At 47.7% G+C, this 24,261-nt stretch overlaps 1 protein-coding gene across 12 annotated transcripts in view; it reads right to left on the bottom strand.

Moving 5' to 3' along the window:
- The window catches only part of LOC118369861 (AN1-type zinc finger protein 4-like), a 63,498-nt gene extending 42,724 nt beyond the window's left edge, over positions 1–20,774 (bottom strand). For 2 of the 12 annotated variants that reach the window (XM_052498745.1, XM_035754627.2), the window contains exons 1-4: positions 20,302–20,730; positions 18,844–19,153; positions 9,129–9,204; positions 8,102–8,169 (exon numbers count right to left, since the gene is read on the bottom strand). In XM_052498745.1, the coding sequence (XP_052354705.1) occupies positions 8,102–8,169; positions 9,129–9,204; positions 18,844–19,027 (328 nt within the window). In that variant the 5' untranslated portion in view covers positions 19,028–19,153; positions 20,302–20,730. The other 10 variants (XM_035754625.2, XM_035754621.2, XM_035754623.2 and 7 more) reach the window with 10 other exon arrangements.
- Positions 20,775–24,261: the final 3,487 nt, after the last annotated feature.

Genomic DNA, 24,261 nt, shown 5'->3' with positions numbered 1-24,261 from the left:
AGTCAGCCAGCCAGCCAGTCAGTCAGCCACTCAGCCAGCCAGCCACTCAGTCAGCCAGCCACTCAGTCAGTCAGCCAGCCACTCAGTCAGCCAGCCAGCCACTCAGTCAGCCAGCCACTCAGTCAGCCAGCCACTCAGTCAGTCAGCCACTCAGTCAGTCAGCCAGCCAGCCACTCAGTCAGCCAGCCAGCCACTCAGTCAGCCAGCCAGCCACTCAGTCAGCCAGCCAGCCACTCAGCCAGCCAGCCAGCCACTCAGTCAGCCAGCCACTCAGTCAGCCAGCCAGCCACTCAGTCAGCCAGCCAGCCACTCAGCCAGCCAGCCAGCCAGTCAGCCAGCCAGCCACTCAGTCAGCCAGCCAGCCAGACAGTCAGCCAGCCAGCCACTCAGTCAGTCAGCCAGCCACTCAGTCAGCCAGCCACCCAGTCAGTCAGCCATTCCAGCCAGCCAGCCACTCAGACAGTCAGTCAGCCAGCCACTCAGACAGTCAGTCAGCCAGCCACTCAGACAGTCAGTCAGTCAGCCAGCCACTCAGTCAGCCAGCCAGCCACTCAGTCAGTCAGTCAGTCAGCCACCCAGTCAGTCAGCCAGCCACTCAGTCAGTCAGCCATTCAGACAGTCAGTCAGCCAGCCACTCAGACAGTCAGTCAGCCAGCCACTCAGACAGTCAGTCAGCCAGCCACCACTCAGACAGTCAGTCAGCCAGCCACTCAGACAGTCAGTCAGCCAGCCAGCCACTCAGTCAGTCAGCCAGCCAGCCACAGTCAGTCAGCCAGCCAGTCAGCCAGCCACTCAGTCAGACAGTCAGCCACTCAGACAGTCAGCCAGCCACTCAGACAGACAGCCAGCCACTCAGACAGACAGCCAGCCACTCAGACAGTCAGCCAGCCAGCCACTCAGACAGTCAGCCAGCCACTCAGACAGTCAGCCACTCAGACAGTCAGACAGCCACAGCCAGTCAGCCAGCCACTCAGACAGTCAGCCAGCCACTCAGACAGACAGCCAGCCACTCAGACAGACAGCCAGCCACTCAGACAGACAGCCAGCCACTCAGACAGACAGACCAGCCACTCAGACAGCCAGCCAGCCACTCAGACAGACAGCCAGACAGACAGACAGCCAGCCACTCAGACAGACAGACAGTCAGCCAGCCACTCAGACAGACAGACAGTCAGCCAGCCACTCAGACAGACAGACCAGCCACCACTCAGACAGACAGTCAGCCAGCCACTCAGACAGACAGTCAGCCAGCCACTCAGACAGTCAGCCAGCCAGCCACTCAGACAGTCAGCCAGCCAGCCACTCAGACAGTCAGCCAGCCACTCAGACAGCCAGCCAGCCAGCCACTCAGACAGACAGCCAGCCACTCAGACAGTCAGCCAGCCACTCAGACAGTCAGCCAGCCACTCAGACAGTCAGCCACTCAGACAGCCAGCCACTCAGACAGTCAGTCAGCCAGCCACTCAGACAGTCAGTCAGCCAGCCACTCAGACAGTCAGTCAGCCAGCCACTCAGACAGTCAGTCAGCCAGCCACTCAGACAGTCAGTCAGCCAGCCACTCAGACAGTCAGTCAGTCAGCCAGCCAGTCAGCCAGCCACAGACAGTCAGCCAGCCACTCAGACAGTCAGTCAGCCAGCCACTCAGTCAGTCAGTCAGCCAGCCACTCAGTCAGTCAGTCAGCCAGCCAGCCAGTCAGTCAGTCAGCCAGCCAGCCACTCAGTCAGTCAGTCAGTCAGTCAGCCAGCCATTCAGTCAGCCAGCCAGTCAGTCAGTCAGCCACTCAGTCAGTCAGCCACTCAGTCACTCAGTCAGTCAGTCAGTCACTCAGTCAGTCAGCCAGCCACTCAGTCAGTCAGCCAGCCACTCAGTCAGTCAGCCAGCCACTCAGTCAGTCAGCCAGCCACTCAGTCAGTCAGCCAGCCACTCAGTCAGTCAGCCAGCCACTCAGTCAGTCAGCCAGCCACTCAGTCAGTCAGCCATTCAGACAGTCAGTCAGCCAGCCACTCAGACAGTCAGTCAGCCAGCCACTCAGACAGTCAGTCAGCCAGCCACTCAGACAGTCAGTCAGCCACTCAGTCAGTCAGCCACTCAGACAGTCAGTCAGTCAGCCAGCCACTCAGACAGTCAGTCAGTCAGCCAGCCACTCAGTCAGTCAGTCAGTCAGTCAGCCACTCAGACAGTCAGCCAGCCACTCAGACAGTCAGCCAGCCACTCAGACAGTCAGCCAGCCAGCCACTCAGCCAGTCAGCCAGCCAGCCACTCAGACAGTCAGCCAGCCACTCAGACAGTCAGCCAGCCAGCCACTCAGACAGTCAGCCAGCCAGCCACTCAGACAGTCAGCCAGCCAGCCACTCAGACAGTCAGCCAGCCAGCCACTCAGACAGTCAGCCAGCCAGCCACTCAGACAGTCAGCCAGCCAGCCAGACAGTCAGCCAGCCACTCAGTCAGCCAGCCACTCAGTCAGCCAGCCACTCCAGTCAGAGCCACTCAGTCAGCCAGCCACTCAGTCAGCCAGCCACTCAGTCAGCCAGCCACTCAGTCAGCCAGCCACTCAGTCAGCCAGCCACTCAGTCAGCCAGCCACTCAGTCAGCCAGCCACTCAGTCAGTCAGCCAGCCACTCAGTCAGTCAGCCAGCCACTCAGTCAGTCAGCCAGCCACTCAGTCAGCAGCCAGCCACTCAGTCAGTCAGCCAGCCACTCAGTCAGTCACCAGCCACTCAGTCAGTCAGCCAGCCACTCAGTCAGTCAGCCAGCCACTCAGTCAGTCAGCCAGCCACTCAGTCAGCCAGCCACTCAGTCAGTCAGCCAGCCACTCAGACAGTCAGTCAGCCAGCCAGCCACAGTCAGTCAGTCAGCCAGCCAGCCACTCAGTCAGTCAGTCAGCCAGCCACTCAGTCAGTCAGTCAGTCAGCCAGCCAGCTCAGTCAGTCAGTCAGCCAGCCAGCCACTCAGTCAGTCAGTCAGTCAGCCAGCCACTCAGTCAGTCAGTCAGTCAGTCAGTCAGCCACTCAGTCAGTCAGTCAGTCAGTCAGTCAGTCAGTCCACTCAGTCACTCAGTCAGTCAGCCACTCAGTCAGTCAGCCACTCAGTCACTCAGTCAGCCAGCCAGCCACTCAGTCAGCCAGCCAGCCACTCAGTCAGCCAGCCAGCCAGCCAGCCACTCAGTCAGTCAGCCAGCCAGCCACTCAGTCAGTCAGCCAGCCAGCCACTCAGTCAGCAGCCAGCCAGCCACTCAGTCAGTCAGTCAGTCAGCCACCCAGTCAGTCAGCCAGCCACTCAGTCAGTCAGTCAGCAGCACTCAGATGGTCAGTCAGTCAGCCACTCAGACAGTCAGTCAGCCAGCCACTCAGACAGTCAGTCAGCCAGCCACTCAGACAGTCAGTCAGTCAGCCAGCCACTCAGACAGTCAGTCAGCCAGCCAGCCACTCAGACAGTCAGTCAGCCAGCCAGTCAGTCAGACAGTCAGTCAGTCAGTCAGTCAGCCAGTCAGTCAGTCAGTCAGTCAGTCAGTCAGCCAGCCAGCCAGTCAGCCAGTCAGTCAGTCAGCCACTCAGCCAGCCAGCCACTCAGTCAGCCAGCCACTCAGAGCCAGCCACTCAGTCAGCCAGCCACTCAGTCAGCCAGCCACTCAGTCAGCCAGCCACTCAGTCAGTCAGCCACTCACCAGTCAGCCAGCCAGCCACTCAGTCAGTCAGTCAGCCACTCAGTCAGCCACTCAGTCAGTCAGTCAGCCACTCAGTCAGGCAGCCAGCCAGCCACCCACCAGTCAGCCAGCCAGCCACTCAGTCAGCCAGCCAGCCACTCAGTCAGCCAGCCAGCCACTCAGTCAGCCAGCCAGCCAGTCAGTCAGCCAGCCAGCCACTCAGTCAGCCAGCCAGCCACTCAGTCAGCCAGCCAGCCACTCAGTCAGCCAGCCAGCCACTCAGTCAGCCAGCCACTCAGTCAGTCAGCCATTCAGTCAGTCAGCCACTCAGACAGTCAGTCAGCCAGCCACTCAGACAGTCAGCCACTCAGACAGTCAGTCAGTCAGCCAGCCACTCAGTCAGCCAGCCAGCCACTCAGTCAGTCAGTCAGCCAGCCACTCCAGTCAGTCAGCCAGCCACTCAGTCAGTCAGCCATTCAGACAGTCAGTCAGTCAGCCACTCAGACAGTCAGTCAGCCAGCCACTCAGACAGTCAGTCAGCCAGCCACTCAGACAGTCAGTCAGCCAGCCACTCAGACAGTCAGTCAGCCAGCCAGCCACTCAGTCAGTCAGCCAGCCAGCCACTCAGTCAGTCAGCCAGCCAGTCAGCCAGCCACTCAGACAGACAGTCAGCCACTCAGACAGTCAGCCAGCCACTCAGACAGACAGCCAGCCACTCAGACAGACAGCCAGCCACTCAGACAGTCAGCCAGCCAGCCACTCAGACAGTCAGCCAGCCACTCAGACAGTCAGCCAGCCACTCAGACAGTCAGTCAGTCAGTCAGTCAGTCAGCCAGCCACTCAGACAGACAGCCAGCCACTCAGACAGACAGCCAGCCACTCAGACAGCCAGCCAGCCACTCAGACAGCCAGCCAGCCACTCAGACAGACAGCCAGCCACTCAGACAGACAGCCAGCCACTCAGACAGACAGCCAGCCACTCAGACAGACAGACAGTCAGCCAGCCACTCAGACAGACAGACAGTCAGCCAGCCACTCAGACAGACAGACAGTCAGCCAGCCACTCAGACAGACAGTCAGCCAGCCACTCAGACAGACAGTCAGCCAGCCACTCAGACAGTCAGCCAGCCAGCCACTCAGACAGTCAGCCAGCCACTCAGACAGTCAGCCAGCCAGCCAGCCACTCAGACAGTCAGCCAGCCACTCAGACAGTCAGCCAGCCACTCAGACAGTCAGCCAGCCACTCAGACAGTCAGCCACCAGACAGCCAGCCACTCAGACAGTCAGTCAGCCAGCCACTCAGACAGTCAGTCAGCCAGCCACTCAGACAGTCAGTCAGCCAGCCACTCAGACAGAAGTCAGTCAGCCAGCCACTCAGACAGTCAGTCAGCCAGCCACCAGACAGTCAGTCAGTCAGTCAGTCAGTCAGCCAGCCACTCAGACAGTCAGCCAGCCACTCAGACAGTCAGTCAGCCAGCCACTCAGACAGTCAGTCAGTCAGCCAGCCACTCAGTCAGTCAGTCAGCCAGCCAGCCACTCAGTCAGTCAGTCAGTCAGCCAGCCAGCCACCAGTCAGTCAGTCAGTCAGTCAGCCAGCCAGCCAGCCACTCAGTCAGCCAGCCACTCAGTCAGCCAGCCACTCAGTCAGTCAGCCAGCCACTCAGTCAGTCAGCCAGCCACTCAGTCAGTCAGCCAGCCACTCAGTCAGTCAGCCAGCCACTCAGTCAGTCAGCCAGCCACTCAGTCAGTCAGCCAGCCACTCAGTCAGTCAGCCAGCCACTCAGTCAGTCAGCCATTCAGACAGTCAGTCAGCCAGCCACTCAGACAGTCAGTCAGCCAGCCACTCAGACAGTCAGTCAGCCAGCCACTCAGACAGTCAGTCAGCCAGCCACTCAGACAGTCAGTCAGCCACTCAGTCAGTCAGCCACTCAGACAGTCAGTCAGTCAGTCAGCCACTCAGACAGTCAGTCAGTCAGTCAGCCACTCAGTCAGTCAGTCAGTCAGTCAGCCACTCAGACAGTCAGTCAGTCAGCCAGCCACTCAGACAGTCAGCCAGCCACTCAGACAGTCAGCCAGCCACTCAGACAGTCAGCCAGCCAGCCACTCAGACAGTCAGCCAGCCAGCCACTCAGACAGTCAGCCAGCCAGCCACTCAGACAGTCAGCCAGCCAGCCACTCAGACAGTCAGCCAGCCAGCCACTCAGACAGTCAGCCAGCCAGCCACTCAGACAGTCAGCCAGCCAGCCACTCAGACAGTCAGCCAGCCAGCCACTCAGACAGTCAGCCAGCCAGCCAGACAGTCAGCCAGCCACTCAGTCAGCCAGCCACTCAGTCAGCCAGCCACTCAGTCAGCCAGCCACTCAGTCAGCCAGCCACTCAGTCAGCCAGCCACTCAGTCAGCCAGCCACTCAGTCAGCCAGCCACTCAGTCAGCCAGCCACTCAGTCAGCCAGCCACTCAGTCAGCCAGCCACTCAGTCAGCCAGCCACTCAGTCAGCCAGCCACTCAGTCAGTCAGCCAGCCACTCAGTCAGTCAGCCAGCCACTCAGTCAGTCAGCCAGCCACTCAGTCAGTCAGCCAGCCACTCAGTCAGTCAGCCAGCCACTCAGTCAGTCAGCCAGCCACTCAGTCAGTCAGCCAGCCACTCAGTCAGTCAGCCAGCCACTCAGTCAGTCAGCCAGCCACTCAGTCAGTCAGCCAGCCACTCAGACAGTCAGCCAGCCAGCCAGCCACTCAGTCAGTCAGTCAGCCAGCCAGCCACTCAGTCATTCAGTCAGCCAGCCAGCCACTCAGTCAGTCAGTCAGTCAGTCAGCCAGCCAGCCACTCAGTCAGTCAGTCAGCCAGCCAGCCACTCAGTCAGTCAGTCAGTCAGCCAGCCACTCAGTCAGTCAGTCAGTCAGTCAGTCAGTCAGTCAGCCAGCCAGTCAGCCAGTCAGTCAGTCACTCAGTCACTCAGTCACTCAGTCACTCAGTCAGTCAGCCACTCAGTCACTCAGTCAGTCAGCCACTCAGTCACTCAGTCAGTCAGCCACTCAGTCACTCAGTCAGCCAGCCAGCCACTCAGTCAGCCAGCCAGCCACTCAGTCAGCCAGCCAGCCACTCAGTCAGCCAGCCAGCCACTCAGTCAGTCAGCCAGCCAGCCACTCAGTCAGTCAGCCAGCCAGCCACTCAGTCAGTCAGCCAGCCAGCCACTCAGTCAGTCAGCCAGCCAGCCACTCAGTCAGTCAGCCAGCCAGCCACTCCAGTCAGCCAGCCAGCCAGCCACTCAGTCAGTCAGTCAGTCAGCCACCCAGACAGTCAGTCAGTCAGCCAGACAGTCAGTCAGTCAGCCACTCAGACAGTCAGTCAGTCAGCCACTCAGACAGTCAGTCAGCCAGCCAGTCAGTCAGTCAGCCAGTCAGTCAGTCAGTCAGTCAGTCAGTCAGTCAGTCAGCCAGTCAGTCAGTCAGCCAGTCAGTCAGTCAGCCACTCAGCCAGCCAGCCACTCAGCCAGCCAGCCACTCAGCCAGCCAGCCACTCAGTCAGCCAGCCACTCAGTCAGCCAGCCACTCAGTCAGCCAGCCACTCAGTCAGCCAGCCACTCAGTCAGCCAGCCACTCAGTCAGCCAGCCACTCAGTCAGCCAGCCACTCAGTCAGCCAGCCACTCAGTCAGCCAGCCACTCAGTCAGCCAGCCACTCAGTCAGCCAGCCAGCCACTCAGTCAGCCAGCCAGCCACTCAGTCAGCCAGCCAGCCACTCAGCCAGCCAGCCACTCAGTCAGCCAGCCAGCCACTCAGTCAGCCAGCCAGCCACTCAGTCAGCCAGCCAGCCACTCAGTCAGCCAGCCACTCAGTCAGCCAGCCAGCCACTCAGTCAGCCAGCCACTCAGTCAGCCAGCCAGCCACTCAGTCAGCCAGCCACTCAGTCAGCCAGCCACTCAGTCAGCCAGCCACTCAGTCAGCCAGCCACTCAGTCAGCCAGCCACTCAGTCAGCCAGCCACTCAGTCAGCCAGCCACTCAGTCAGCCAGCCACTCAGTCAGCCAGCCACTCAGTCAGCCAGCCACTCAGTCAGCCAGCCACTCAGTCAGCCAGCCACTCAGTCAGCCAGCCACTCAGTCAGCCAGCCACTCAGTCAGCCAGCCACTCAGTCAGCCAGCCACTCAGTCAGCCAGCCACTCAGTCAGTCAGCCACCAAGTCAGTCAGCCACCAAGTCAGTCAGCCACCAAGTCAGTCAGCCACCAAGTCAGTCAGCCACCAAGTCTTTCATGGACACTGACCAAGATAAAAAAAATAACCAAACACTTCATGGACATTAGGTGTGAGAGTCGAGACTGTTAGGGTAGTGTTCATCAAATCAACATGTTGCTTTAGAGGCTTACAGGACTAGAATAGGTGAATTTACTGTGTGTGAATACTTATGGGTGTACAGTAGTGAAGGCAGAGAAATCCCAACACATCTCCCCCTAGCTACCTACCTCTCCTGGTGTTGATTGGTCCTCCTCTCATGGCTAGCACCAGCTTCAGAGTACAGCCCTCAGCAATACTGCAGAAACACAAATAGACAGACCACAAGATAAATGTCAGCAATGTTGAAGCTGTCCCAAGTCCCTTGGAAGGATCGGTTAAGCTATCATCTTATTGCTTTGCCTTACAGCTAGCTTGATCGTTCAGGCACGGGTGGTGTTCATTAGGGCACGCAGCAGAAAACGTATCATTATCAAAAAACAAATGTGCATTTCCAGGTAGTCTTTCCCTGTTTCAGTTGGTTTTCTTAAGTTTGGTGCCCAATAAACATTGACTGGGAAAACGATAATTATTCCGGAACAAACATCGTTCCTCAATCAGTCAGTCTGCGCTCCAGATGAACTTATGCACACATCTGGGAATTCCATTGGAATTCAAACGGAACGTCCGTTTTATACAAATCCACCCGCTCTCGCCCTCCATTTCTCAGACTTCAAAAGGATGTTTTGTTGTTACTCAGACCTAACTAAACCTCACCGGGGACAGATCATGTGGAAAATTAAGCGACAAGCATTCATGACGCAACCACCATCTGCAATCTGTAGACTGGGTCTGTATCTAATAAAACTGACAACTCACAAACACATTCAATATGTGACTGTAGCCAATTCGGCATCTTTGGTTCATTGATATCAGGGCTTGGGGAGAAAATGTATTCAATACAAGGAGAGTTCATTTCAAAGCATATAGTCAAGTCCTCCACTTCACTAAGTTCAATTAACCACTAATTACAAGATCAAAGTTGATGGTTTGTTTACAGGGCATTACTATATATGAAAATAGGTCCCAGTTAACTGACCAGAGTTGAATTATTATATATATATTTTTTAAGGGTTATGTTAATTAGGGCATGTAACAGGAAACATTTTTAAATGCTTTGGAACATAAAGTTAAAATAACTACTTTTACTTGGTCCAAGTAGACCCTCCCAGTTTCATTCAGTCTGGTGCCATATGAACACGACCTAGTTAAACTCACCTGTAATCATGCAGACAGTACTCATCCTCCAGCTCCAAGTTGTTCCAGATCAGGTGTTGCTGGGCAACAGGGATACCTGGGGGTGGGGGGCACGAGAGAGCGAGCAAGACGACAGAACAGAGAGGTGAGTTTACACAAGATCTCCCTCCAACCTCATAACCAAGTAAGGAATTACCGTACAGAACACCCCTCTCATTTCCACCAACCTTTTAGGCTAACCACACAGGAAGAACTCCAGTACAGAACATCCATGAACAAAAGTACTACAAGACACTGAGAAATCAACTAACTTATGTGGTTAGAAAGTAAAGCAGAGAAAGAAGGTTGTCACCTCATACAAGTACTTGGGAATATGGCTAGACAGTACACTGTCCTTCTCTCAGCACAAAGATGCAGGCTTAAATCTAGACTATCGTAAATCGCTCCTCTTTTACTCCTTCTGCCAAACTAACCCTGATTCAGATAATCATCCAACCTAATCTAGATTACAGAGATGTAATTTATAGATTGGCAGGTAAGGGTGCTCTTGAGCGGCTAGATGTTCTTTATTGTAGTCTCTACCTTCTTGCCCTTTGTGCTGTTGTCTGTGCCCAATCATGTTAAACCATGTTTTGTGTTGCTGCCATGCTGTGTTGTCATGTGTTGCTGCCATGCTGGGTTGTCTTAGGTCTCTTTTTATGTAATCTTGTCTCTTGTCGTGATGTGTGTTTTGTCCTATATTTTCATTTTATTTTAAATCCCAGCCTCCATCCCCGCAGGAGGCCTTTTGGTAGGACGTCATTGTAAAGAAGAATTTGTCCTTAACTGACTTGCCTAGTTAAATAAAGGTTACATAAAAAAAACTATTTAAAAAAGAAGAGCCATAGCCTGACAACTCAATTTGTCCGCTGCTCTGTCAATCGCATCATTGAAGTAGTCTGTGGTGACGAGGGGCATAGTACAAAACAAAGGCCACCAGCTGTTGGATCGTCTAACCAATCAAGAGTATCAAAGCCAATGACATTTTAAAACCACCGCAATACCCACACGTGTTCTGGCCCAACCCATCAGTTTGTGGACCAATCAGAAGGTCCCGAATGTGTTCGCATTTGGTGAAATCGTGGAGGTACTCTGCTCCAGACTCATTGCGGAGAAGAAACTAACGTCTGTAGGCGTGGTGTAATTTTGGACCGTAGCAAGGAGTGTGGGTAGCCAGGCAACAAGAAACATACTTCATTTCTAGTATGGCCAGAAAGTGACGACACTATATTCACAAAGCATTTCAGAGTAGGAGGGCTGAACTTGGATCAGGTACCCCGTCAATATAATCTTATTCAGTATCTTCATAAGATTACATTGCCCAATTTCAGGCACTAGATTTCCTGATAATATGTTCACATTACTTGTTTTATGAATTTCCCACCGTCAGAACACAGAAAAAGTCAGAACACAAAAAAAGACAGTTCTTGGACACTCAGAGGCTTCTCTGTTGAATAAACGTGTCTCTGGCTCCATCCAGTGGGAGGCTGAGTCATTACAATCCATTTTGTCAGGTCAAATAGGCGAGACCCTAAGAAAAGCAGTTCTAACTTCACTGAACAAAAATATAAACGCATAGAGGCACAGAATAAGTTTGAGGAAAAACAAAAAGAAACGAAGGAACTTATTCAAGAAAGATCAAGTGTAATATATTATAAAATAAAGCGAACTGGATGGAATATGGGGAAAAATGCCAATTATTTTTCAATCTTCAATATAGAAATGCTACCAAAAAAAAAAAATGTATTGAAACTTGTTACAAATGGAGTCACGCACAATTCACCGAATGATATTTTGAAAGAGGAAGTAAAGTACTTTAAATAGGTTTTCGTTTAGTTTTGTATGGATTTTTTCCCCCTCCTAATAATAATGTAAAATTAACATCTGTACAGAAAGATACATGTGAAGGCCAAATTGCAGAGGAGAAACTTCTTGATGCAATTAAAGCATTTAAAGCTGGGAAAACTCCAGGGCTGGATGGCATAACAGTGTAAGTATACAAAACTTTGATTTATTTATTATACTCAGAGGACCATTATTAGCATGTTTTAACCACTCCTATATAAATGGTAGATTATCAGACATGCTACAGGGTCTGATATCCTTACTATTGAAACAGGACCCAAGTGGTATATATAAAGATCCAGTCCATTTAAAAAAAATTGGAGACCTCTTTCACTTCAGTGTTGTGATGCAAAAATCCTAGCAAAATTCTTGGCACATAGAATTAAAAAACTATTGTCGGATATTATTCATCCTAATCAGACAGGTTTTTTACATGGACAATAATATAAGCGAAGTACTGGAAACAATAGAACACTATGAAATATCGAGGACACCAGCCCTGGTTTTCATGGCTGATTTTGAAAAGGCTTTTGATAAAGTATGACTGGAGTTTATATATAAATGCCTAGAATATTTACATTATGGGGAATCTCTTATAAAATGGGTTAAAGTTATGTAAAGTAACCCTAGGTGTAAAATAGTAAATAATGGCTACATCTCAGAAAGTGTGAACTATCTAGAGTAAAACAAGGTTGTCCACTATCGGCATATCTATTTATTATTGCCATCGAAATGTTAGCGGTTAAAATTAGATCAAACAATAAAATTAAGGGATTAGAAATCTGTGGCTTAAAAACTAAGGTGTCATTGTACGCTGATGATTAATATTTTCTTTTAAAACCACAATTAGAATCTCTCCACAGACTCAGAGGATCTAGATACTTTTGCTATCCTCTCTGGATTAAAACCAAATGATGATAAGTATTGGATCACAAAAAAATGCAAATGTTACATTACCGTGTAGTTTACCAATTAAATGGTCTGACGGAGATGTGGACATACTCGGTATACAAATCCCAAAAGAAAGAAATTCTCACTCCAATAAATTTTTACAGAAAGTTAGCAAAAATAGATACGATCTTGCTACCATGGAAAGGAAAAACCCTGTCTATTTGTGGTGAAATCACCCTGATTAACTCCTTAGTTATATCACAGTTTACCTATTTGCTTATGGTTTTGCCTACACCTAGTGACCTGCTTTTTAAATTATATGAACAAAAAAAATATTCAATTTGATTTGGAATGGCAAGCCAGACAAAAATTAAAAGGGCCTATTTATATAATGAATATGAATTCGGAGGGCAGAAATGATTAAATATTAAAGCATTAGACCTCTCACTAAAGGCATCAGTTATATTTAAATCCAAACTGGTTCTCTAGTAAATTGGTAGGAATGTCTCATCCTATGTTCAAGAAGGGCCTTTTCCCTTTATTCAGATAACACCTGCTCACTTTCAGGTTGTGTGAAAAGGAAATAATATCGTTATTTTTTAAACAAGCCTTAGAAAGTTGAAAAGACAGAACAAATAATACAACCAATAGTGGATAAACTCAAATATACTAATTGATTTTTTTAAAAACATATTTTTCAAAGAAATGTTTAATAAAGGTATAATTTGTGAATGATATCATAAAAGGATTGATGGAGTTGTCACACATGCAGCTAACACAGACATATGGAAATGTCTGCTCTACCCAAAATTACAACCAACTAATTGCAGCATTACCACAAAAATGGAAGAGGCAAGTAGAAGGGGAAAAAAGTAAGGAACTTGTAGGTCGGCCCTGTATTAAAGAACATAAATGGTTAAAGAAAAGTGTGATAAATAAAAACATATACCAATTTAATTTAAGGACCAAAAAAAAAAAACTGACAGCTGTGCCATATAAATTGCAAAATAGTTGGGAAGAGATGAGCGATGTAGCCATTCCATGGCACATGGTTTATGAATTGATACATAAAACAGCTCCGGATTCACAACTTTTAATTTTTAAATTACTATACAAATTTCTTGCAACCAATAGAATGTTATACATCTGGGGGATTCATTCTTCCCGGCTCTGCAGATTTTGCTGTGAGGAGGCAGAGTCATTAGATCATTTATTTTGGTATTGTCCATATGTAGCTCATTTTTGGTCACAGGTCCAGGAATGGCTGAAGAACTGCAACATGTACCTGCAGCCAACGCCGCATATAGCAATACTGGGTTATTTGAAAAGCCATAATCAAGCAATCAATAATATAATAATTATTTTGGCAAAAATCTTCATTTTTAATTTAAAATCTGTAGAAGCTATGAGAATAGAAAGGTTCGATACTTTTTTCAAGCATCACATCACAGTTAGAAAATAGATGGCAAATAGAAATCCAAAATGGATGGTGTTGAGATAGATGGGAGGGGTTGAATGGAGCTGAAGGAAGGACTAATATAACAAGAATCAATGTAAAACATACGGGGTCTGTAAAATGTATATAGGTTCAGAAATGTTGCGAAATAGCATTTACAAATAGATCTCAAACTGGATGGACAAAAAAACAAACAAAATATAACTACTGTAAAAAAAATAGTCTGTAAAATGTGTATATGTAGAAACTGAAGATAAAAGCCTAAGTGTTATTGTTTATGTGTTTACTCCAATTGGGGGAAGGGTGGTAGGGTTTGCGGGGAATAATAAAGGTATATTCTAAAATAATGTATATATATATATAAGTATGTGTATGTATGCATGTGTATGTATATGGATATATCTAATTACCAAAAAAATATATGGGGGATGGGAAATGATACAGACAATTACATTGATGGAAGCAACATTAAGCTGATCCACCCCTTAAGAATTAAAAAATATATATATATGCGCAATGTGTTGGTCCCATGTTTCAGGAGCTGAAATGGTCCATATGGACAAAATGCTTATTTCTCTCAAATGTGTTTACATCTGTTAGTGAGCATTTCTCCTTTGCAAAAATGATCCATTCACCTGACAGGTGTGGCATATCAATAAGCTGATTAAACAGCATTATCATTGCACCTTGTGCTGGGGACAATAAAAGGCCACTATAAAATGTGCAGTCAGCATGCTGACTGCAGAAAATGTTCACCAGAGCCGTTTCCAGAGAATTGAACGTACATTTTTCTACCATCAGCCGCCTCCAACTTTGTTTTAGAGAATTTGGCAGTACGTCCAACCGGCCTCACATCAACGTGTATGGCGTCGTGTGGGCTAGCGGTTTGCTGATGTCAACGTTGTGAACAGAATGTCCCAGGCCCATTGTTGTGCCATTCATCCGCCGCCATCACCTCATGTCTCAGCCTGATAATGCACAGCCCCATGTCGCAAGGATATGTACACAGTTCCTGGATGCTGAAAATGTCCCAGTTCTTCCTTGGCCTGCATACTCACCAGACACCCATTGAGCATGTGGGATACTCTGGATCGACGTGTACGACAGCGTTTTCCAGTTCCCGAAAATATCCAGAATCTTCACACAGCCATTGAAGAGGAGTGGGACAACATTCAAATCAAATCAAAGTTTGTCACATGCGCCAAATACAACAGGGTGAAAATGCTTATTCCACAGGCCACAATCAACATAATGATCAACTCTATGCGAAGGAGATGTGTCACGATGCATGAGACAAATGGTGGTCACACCAGATACTGACTGGTTTTCTGATTCAGGCACCTACTTTTCTTTTAAGCTATCTGTTACCAACAGCTGCATATGTGTATTCCCAGTCATGTGAAATCCATAGATTAGGGCCTAATGAATTTATTTCAATTGACTGGTTTCCTTCTATGAACGGTAACTCAGTAAAATATTTGAAATTGTTGCATTTATATTTTTGTTCAGTATATACAATTACATTTGCTGTACGATAAATAATGCGACCTACAGGACTCCCTTTTCTTTTTTTTTTTTTTTTTTTTTTGTTACATCGAGCGATAAAGGACATCAGAAGAACTGAGAAAAAGCACCCTTTTCACAGCATGTGAAATCCAAAGGCCATAGCTTTCTGGGTGAGGGAAGAATAACCTAAAAGGCTAAACTGATCTTAGATCAGCACCCATACTCTGCCACTTTATAAATATGGGTCCAGATGTATTATTTGGAGGGAAAACATTGTGGTTATTTGTTGAGAGGTCAGTTTCACACAGTCAACATGTTCCGCTCTAGCAGACAGCCAGGCTAGGATAAACTCTTTCCAGCAGCACCATCACCAAAGACCAGAAAGACGACTCACTCATGCCCCCTACAGGACATAGCATGTTAAAGACAGACTCAGGCCACAATGCAAACTTTACTCTGAAGACCATGAGAGACTAGCACTTGACTTGAGTGTGAAAACACTCACACATTGACATCTCACGAAAGATAAGCTGGGCATAACTAGAGAGCATGACACTTGCAGTGCATAAACAGGCAAGAGTACTCTTCTCTCACTCTACAACCATACTATGGTACTTGAGTTGTGACTTATTTTCCTTCTCTCTACAGCAGAGATTGGAACCTTTGATGGGGTGGTGGCCACTAAAAATACAAACTCATGAGGTGCCGCAGTTAAATCCCCCAGAGAGAAATTAATAAAGTACATTTTGTGCAATTCAACACATTTCACCATGGGGTATGGAGAAAATGTTGCTGTTTAAAAGCTAGTTTGGTACAATTACACACATTTTGCCATAGAGGCAGAGAGAAGATTTAGAATTTTATAACTAATTTTACGCACATTTTTTGATTTTAGTGTTAATTTTTGGCAATTCTACACGTTTTGCCATAGGGTGGAGGGAAATGTTTGCAGTTTTTAATATGATACCCGAGTGAGACTGACTAACAACGTCAATGGGGGCCCTGTCTCTATTTCAACCATGATTAATACAAGTTTACATAGCTGGCCGTTAGACTAATGTTTGCTGACATGGGCTAATTGAGTGGCTATCAGTGACTAACATACTGTAAGAGAAACTGTTTGTGCACAACCAAATTTCTAAATTTCACCTTGTGTATTCTACCTCGCAAAAGTAAGTTTAGAACCCCCAAAGAGTCCCCCACCCCCCAAACAAAAAAATGCCATCCAAGGGCCTTCAAAAAGGGGGCCACATGCCCCCCCCCCGACAGCATATCCCATATGGCACCATACTCCCTATACCGTATAGGGAGTATGATGTAATTTGGGACACAGCCTCTCTCCCTCTTTCCAGCTCTTCTCCCTACACTGAATACACTCGTTGGCCCAGTGAGTGCTGGAGGGAACCCAGTGTTTGTGAGTGGGCCAGAGCAGTGCCATACTACTCTATTGTGAAGAGGCATGCCCAGTCACGCAGCCCTGACTAACACACCCCCCACTGACTGACTGCAAGAGAGCACAACACAGAGAGAGAGGTAGAAATAAAATGAGTAGAACCACAAACATCCTCAGATAGGGAGCAAGACAAAGAAATACAACAAATTGAACACGTTAGCCCAGGGAATCTCAGCATGGTTGCATCGCTATGGAAATGATAGGCATCTACTATCTAATGACAGTCGACATCCAACCTATTTTCAGATGAGTATGAGTAGGATGAGGAGACAAGCAGGAGGCTACTGTAGACTACATGACTGTAAGTCGCTTTGGATAAAAGCGTCTGCTAAATGGCATATATTATTATTATTATTATATTACTGAGATGCATCCAGAGTAGTTCAAAGAGTCTGTCTCCTGACAGAATTGTTTGTCAATCTCAGCTAGAGACTTTCACCTCTCTGTTGTCAGCACTAGTGCCTGTTAGCTATCTCGAACCTGAGCTTCCTGTAAATCAAACTGCAGTTGAAAGGATCTAAATGGCTGTAATTAAAGGATAAAAATTTAAGCAAGGCTTGGGAGGTAGGCCTACCACTGAAGCAAGTGGTAAGCAAGAGCTGCAAGGGACTTACACTTTTACCAAGCTGTGCGTCATTTTGAACTGTACAAAGCCAATTTGTGGTGATCAATATTGTAAGATATGGCATGATCCTGTCAATTATCTTAGAGCATTAGTCAAATAATGGCTATTGCAGATAACTAAATAAAAGATTGAACATATGTGGACAGAAACTACAAAGATTCTTAAAGAGCATTATGTATAAATAGCCATATCAATAGTATTAAATAAGAACATGATTTGTGAGGCGAATCAGTGTCCACAGATTCAGTTACTGGTACCATTTACCACACCACTGACAACCGTAGAGAACATATTGACTCCCCTCTGCCTCTTCTGATAGGCTGTCGTACAATATTAAAACCTGAGGAAGAACATGCATAGCTGCATCATAAACGCCTACTTTATTTTTTACAACCGCCATCACTCTACACACAATCTACATCCCAAACGGCACCCTATTACCCTATGGGCCCTGGTAAAAAAAAAAGTAGTGTACTATGTAGGGAATAGGATGCCATTTGGGACGCAGCTGATGTTCCTCTCCCGAACGCCTCCATCTCCCCGGCTGTACTTCTTCACTACTAAACACACTGGCTCCCAGAGCCTCCCACCTCACCAGGCCCAGCTCAGCTCAGCCGTGGCTGGATTGATGAGGACGTTTGGGGCCTTTAATATCCCAAACGTGCAGTGCTCTATCGAGCTCTCAAGGAAGACGGATGGAGGATGAGGCCGAATAAATGATGAAAGTGAAGTGCTTGGATTAAATAAGGTTTAACGTGTGTGGAAAGCCAACTAGCCAGAGCCCTTGTCTGCTTGGCCGGAGGAGCAGGGTGATATACTAAGTCTGATGCTGTGAGGATATAAATGTTTCTACTAAAACAGAAAGCCATTCTTTGCAATGGAATACATTTGTATCCATCCCTCTTCTTGGCTTAGAAATGTATTTTGCATTGCTTAGCTCATCTTCTGTGCAAGAAGAAGGTGAACATCAACATACCTATTATTCTAGGCAGCCAAGATTAGTATTGCATTGAGTCTATGCTAATTCATAGATAATTTTCAATTGGCCATTTTTCAGGTTGCATTTCACCAGACAGTGTTAGACAGGGAGGGAGCCTATCCTGCTTAAGTAAAGGAAGGGGAAACAGTACAGCCTTGTAGCCTACATGCTGGGTTAGTAAGAGTCACTACTGTACTCCGTGGCGGAGATCTTTGTGGGCTATACTCAGCCTTGTCTCAGGATGGTAAGTTGGTGGTTGAAGATATCCCTCTAGTGGTGTGGGGGCTGTGCTTTGGCAAAGTGGGTGGGGTTATATCCTTCCTGTTTGGCCCTGTCCGGGGGTGTCCTCGGATGGGGCCACAGTGTCTCCTGACCCCTCCTGTCTCAGCCTCCAGTATTTATGCTGCCGTAGTTTGTGTCGGGGGGCTAGGGTCAGTTTGTTATATCTGGAGTAATTCTCCTGTCCTATTCGGTGTCCTGTGTGAATCTAAGTGTGCGTTCTCTAATTCTCTCCTTCTTTCTTTCTCTCTCTCGGAGGACCTGAGCCCTAGGACCATGCCCCAGGACTACCTGACATGATGACTCCTTGCTGTCCCCAGTCCACCTGGCCATGCTGCTGCTCCAGTTTCAACTGTTCTGCCGTACTATTATTTGACCATGCTGGTCATTTATGAACATTTGAACATCTTGGCCATGTTCTGTTATAATCTCCACCCGGCACAGCCAGAAGAGGCCACCCCACATAGCCTGGTTCCTCTCTAGGTTTCTTCCTAGGTTTTGGCCTTTCTAGGGAGTTTTTCCTAGCCACCGTGCTTCTACACCTGCATTGCTTGCTGTTTGGGGTTTTAGGCTGGGTTTCTGTACAGCACTTTGAGATATCAGCTGATGTACGAAGGGCTATATAAATCAAATTTGATTGATTGATACTGTTATATACCGTACCTTCCAGCCTCTGGATCTTGGCCTTGACAGAGATGACAGTCTCGATGGGCGAGACACGCAGCTCAAAGCAGGTCCCCGTCAAAGTTTCGATGAACAGCTCCATGGTCTCGTTGAACGGCAACTTGTACTGGAAGGTCCCCACACTGTCGTCGTTATAGATAGGCGGCTCCTTTCTGTTCGGCATCTTGGTGAGGTCAGGACTGCTTTAGGGGGAGGGGGGGGTGAGAGGGGCGGCGGACCAGGGGAAGGGAGAGGGGGATGGGTGTTCTCCGTTGTCACCACGGTAACACATCATGCAGGAAGCCCCAAGCTGTGGAGAGAGAGAGGTCTCAGTACCTTGACCTTTCTTCTAAGTCCAAGGTCATCCGTTCTGCTCCTCATACAGACACCATGAGGCAAGAGACAAAAACAGTGATTTGTAGCAGTCTAAGGCACTGCATCTCAGTGTTATAGGCGTCACTACAGACCCTGGTTCGATTCCAAGCTGTATCACAACCGGCCGTGATTGGGAGTCGTACAATTGGCCCAGCGTGGTCCGAGTTAGGGTTGGCCATCATTGTAAATAAGAACTGTCTTGCCTAGTTAAATAAAGGGTCAATAAAAATGTAAGTAGGGAAGGAGGGGTGGAGTTGGACATGCCTGTATGAACCTCGTAGGTAAGGAGTCCTTTACTTCCCTGACAACAAACAATCAACTATCAACATGAAACATCTAGGTCCTACATTATGCAAGGAGACCTAACTCCTCTGTTAATACGAGTGAGCAGAATGCAAAGCATTCCATTATGTCATTCGGAAGAAATGCGTATTAAAATATTATCACACCAAGACACACACTGAAATGTCACAAACTCTGTCACCTTAAATAGGCATAGGTCTATATGAGAGCAATAGTTAAGATCAAGAAATTACAGTAAAATTTTAGTGACAGGTGTAAATCTTTATAAGCACCTTCATGAAACATTCTGCAGAGAACAAGGCCCAGGCCACAGCTCCTGGCTGCAATATAGTCAGCTGTTAGCCTATATAAAGCCATTGGGAGGAGTATGTGGTGTCAAACACAGACAACTCTCTGCAGGCACTGTGGCAGGCCTCTTGACAGTTAACCCGTATGTTATGTGACTGCAGTAACATTTACATTTTAAAAGCATGCAAATGCAAAGTTGTGGGCTGATTGATAGGCAAACAACCAGAGATCCCTTTCACACCAACACTGTAAAGACCATGTAAACTGTATTCCCAATGTTTAAGGCTATATTATACCATTTTAACAGTCAGCTGCCCTAAATGTGTGTCAATCGTGAAAACAAAGGGTCTTAATATTTCCTTTATCAGTGGCTTGCTTGTTACACATGGCAAATACTTGACAAAGGATGTTAACTTGAAAGCTATCTAGTTAATACACGACCAGACAGCAAGGTTCTCTGTCTCACCAGAAACCCTAGCGTTTTGAACTCACCTTAGCAGCATCCCAAGACCAGCTGGCAAGAGTACACCGGCGATGGCTGTCGTCCCAAGACTACAAATACTCCATATGTTAGCTAGCTTGACACAATAAAATAGCACAAATGAAAGACAGTAGTAGCGAACTAAATGCATTCATTATTTAGCTAGCGAGCAAGTTCGTTAATCTAACTAAATATGTTGCCGCTAGCTAGCGAGCTAACCAGTTTAGCAACCCAAACAATGGCTACCTTGCTTGGGTCGATGGCTGGCTAGCAAGCTGCTTCGCCTACTCTCCTCTTCAGATTCGACATTGTAGATTAGAATCAAAAGGGTCTGCTTATCTTCATGCTTAAATAGAAAAAGAAACGCTTGAAAGCTTCCCTTATTGCCCATGAACTGTGATAGATTGGTGAACCTTTTAGGTTTTCGTGAACTCTACTCATCTCACCTGTCAAAAAACAGGAGGCTCCTGAACCAGCCCATTGTGACTCTCTTGATTGACAACAAAGGCATCCAATAACGCAACGTGAAAAGTCGAGGTGAACCAATGAGGAGTACACAGACACGGGACCAATATTGTTTAGTCTACTGACCCTTTCTGCTTCAACAGGAACACTGGCTTCAGAGTTACAAATAATGGAATAATGCAAACGGTTGTCTCTCTACATTTCAACAACTGGAAGTGTAAACTTTATATATATATATATATAAACTCTAAGGCTTCATGCCACAATGACTAACACCACAATGACTAACGCCCTGTAGCACTCACATCTGTAATCATGAAGTGCTTTGAACTTGACACACTCCAATTTGCATACCGCCCCAACAGATCAATAGACAACAATGTCAACACTGCTCTCACCTACCTAGATAAGGCGAATATCAATGTGAGAATGCTTTACATTGACTACAGCCCAGCGTTCAGCACCATTGTCCCCTCCAAGCTCATCACCAATCTTAGGACCATGGGACTGATCACCTCCCTCTGCAGCTGGATCCTGGACTTCCAGATGGCCGACCCCAGGTGGTGAGGGTAGGCAACATCACCTCTGCCACGCTGACCCTAGGCACCGGGGCCCACCTGAGGTGTGTGCTTAGTCCACTCTTATCATCACCCAGTGCCTGGGCTTACCTCCGCTGTACCCGCACCCCACCATACCCCTGTCTGTGCATTATGCCCTGAATATATTCTACCATGCCCAGAAATCTGCTCCTTTTATTCTTTGTCCCCAACGCTCTAGGCGACCAGTCTTGATAGCCTTTAGCCGCACCCTCATACTACTCCTCCTCTGTTCCGCGGCTGATGTGGAGGTAAACCCAGGCCCTGCATGTCCCCAGGCACCCTCATTTGTTGACTTCTGTGATCGAAAAAGCCTTTCAAGCCTTTCATGCAGGTCAACATCAGAAGCCTCCTCCCTAAGTTTGTTTTACCCACTGCTTTAGCACACTCTGCCAACCCTGATGTCCTTGCTGTGTCTGAATCCTGGCTTAGGAAGGCCACCAAAAATTCTGAGATTTCCATACCCAACTATAACATTTCCAGGTCCATACCCAAACAGTTCGAACTACTAATTTTTAAAATGACTCTCTCCAGAAATAAGTCTCTCACTGTGGCCGCCTGCTATACCGACCCCCCTCAGCTCCCAGCTGAGCCCTGGACACCATTTGTGAATTGATCGCCCCCCATCTAGCTTCAGCGTTTGTTCTGTTAGGTGACCTAAACTGGGATATGCTTAACACCCTGGCAGTCCTATAATCTAAACTAGATGCCCCCAATCTCACACAAATCATCAAGGAACCCACCATATACAACCCTAAATCTGTAAACAAGGGCACCCTCATAGACGTTATTCTGACCAACTGGCCCTCCAAATACACCTCCGCTGTCTTCAACCAGGATCTCAGCGATCACTGCCTCATTGCTTGTATCCGCTACGGGTCCGCAGTCAAACGACCACCCCTCATCACTGTCAAACACTCCCTAAAACACTTCTGCGAGCAGGCCTTTCTAATCGACCTGGCCCAGGGGGAGGAGTATGTCTTCCCTGTAACGTACAGCGTTGAGACTGCCTGCAATGACACCAAGCTCAGTCCGATGATGCTGTGACACACCGCCCCAGACCTTGACGGACCCTCCACCTCCAAATTGATCCCGCTCCAGAGTACAGGCCTCGGTGTAACGCTCATTCCTTCGACGATAAACGCGAATCCGACCATCACCCCAGGTGAGACAAAACTATGACTCGTCAGTGAGAGCACTTTTTACCAGTCCTGTCTGGTCCAGCGATGGTGGGGTTTGTGCCCATAGCGACGTTGTTGCCGGTGATGTCTGGTGAGGACCTGCCTTACAACAAGCCTACAAGCCCGCAGTCCAGCCTCTCTCAGCCTATTGTGGACAGTCTGAGCACTGATGGAGGAATTTTGCGTTCCTGGTGTAATTCGGACCGTTGTTGTTGCCATCCTGTACCTGTCCCACATGTGTGATGTTCAGATGTGCAGGTGTTGTTACACGTGGCCTGCCACTGCGAGGACGATCAGCTGTCTGCCCTGTTTCCCTGTAGTGCTGTCTTAGCCGTCTCACAGTACAGACATCTGCAGTCCTCATACCTCCTTGCAGCGTGCCTAAGGTTCGTTCACACAGATGAGCAGGGACCCTGTGCATCTTTCTTTTGGGGTTTTCAGTCATTAGAAATGCCTCTTTAAAGTCTTTAAACATGCAAAACAGGAAAGCACCCCTCCCGCCCCCCCCCCCAAAAAAAACTTTTTTTTCCTAAGAATGCGTGTGGCAGAGCCCTGCATGATGGCACTACTGGTTCTCTATCAGGCGGTGTGAATCGAAGTTCCGGAAAATCGCTTCCACATGCCAAGGGGTACTGGTGCATCAATTCTGACACCAACAGACTGCTGAACAGCTTCTATCTATCCCCATGCCACAAGACTGTTAAATAGCTAACAAAATGGCTAGAAGGACTGAGTTGACCCCTGTATTTAATTCTTATTTTGCACTCTCTCTATACACACACTCACAGGGCCCTACACAGTTACACTCCAACACACATACACTCACACACAATATGCACATACATTTATAGACTCTACACACGAACACCCACTCAAATAAAATCATCATATACTGTATGCTGCTGCTACTGTTTATCATATATCCAAATGCCTAGTCACCTTGGCCATATATATATATATGTTTTAACCTTTATTTAACTAAGAAAGTCAGTTAAGAACAAATTCTTATTTTCAATGAGTGCCTAGGAACTGGGGGTTAACTGCCTTGTTCAGGGGCAGAATGACAGATTTTTACCTTGTCAGCTCGTGAATTTGATCGTGGAACCTTTTGGTTACTAGGCCAACGCTCTAACCACTAGGCTACCTGCCTACATCCAGCATCCCTGCACATTATAAATATGGTACTGGTACTGGTACTGACCCTGGGGCGGCAGGGTAGCCTAGTGGTTAGAGTGTTGGACTAGTAACCAAAAGGTTGCAAGTTCAAATCCCCGAGCTGACAAGGTACAAATCTGTCGTTCTGCCCCTGAACAGGCAGTTAACCCACTGTTCCTTGGCCGTCATTGAGAATAAGAATTTGTTCTTAACTGACTTGCCTAGTAAAATAGTCTGCCGACATATTTAATCTTGTTTTTCTTATACGAATTTTTTTTTTTTTTTGTTTCACCTTATTTGTATTACATTATTATTGCATTTTGAGTTTTCAATTAAGGCATGTCACTGTACTTGAGCATGACATTGAAACTTAAATACCATCCGTGATAGATTTTAATTGATCAAGACATAGATGTTCCTTATTATTCTAAAATGTAGCAGAATCCTCTAAATGCACCAGTGCAGTTCGTCAACATTTAAAAGTTGATTAGAGATGGCAGTGAATCTTATGTATTAGTAGAATTGTTATAAAAGGATAGGAACCGTGGAAATGAAGTGCAGATCTTAGAAACAA

Source organism: Oncorhynchus keta, chromosome 36 (assembly GCF_023373465.1).
Source record: "Oncorhynchus keta strain PuntledgeMale-10-30-2019 chromosome 36, Oket_V2, whole genome shotgun sequence".
Lineage (NCBI taxonomy): Eukaryota > Metazoa > Chordata > Actinopteri > Salmoniformes > Salmonidae > Oncorhynchus > Oncorhynchus keta.
This window is presented reverse-complemented; position numbering and strand designations above follow the sequence as displayed.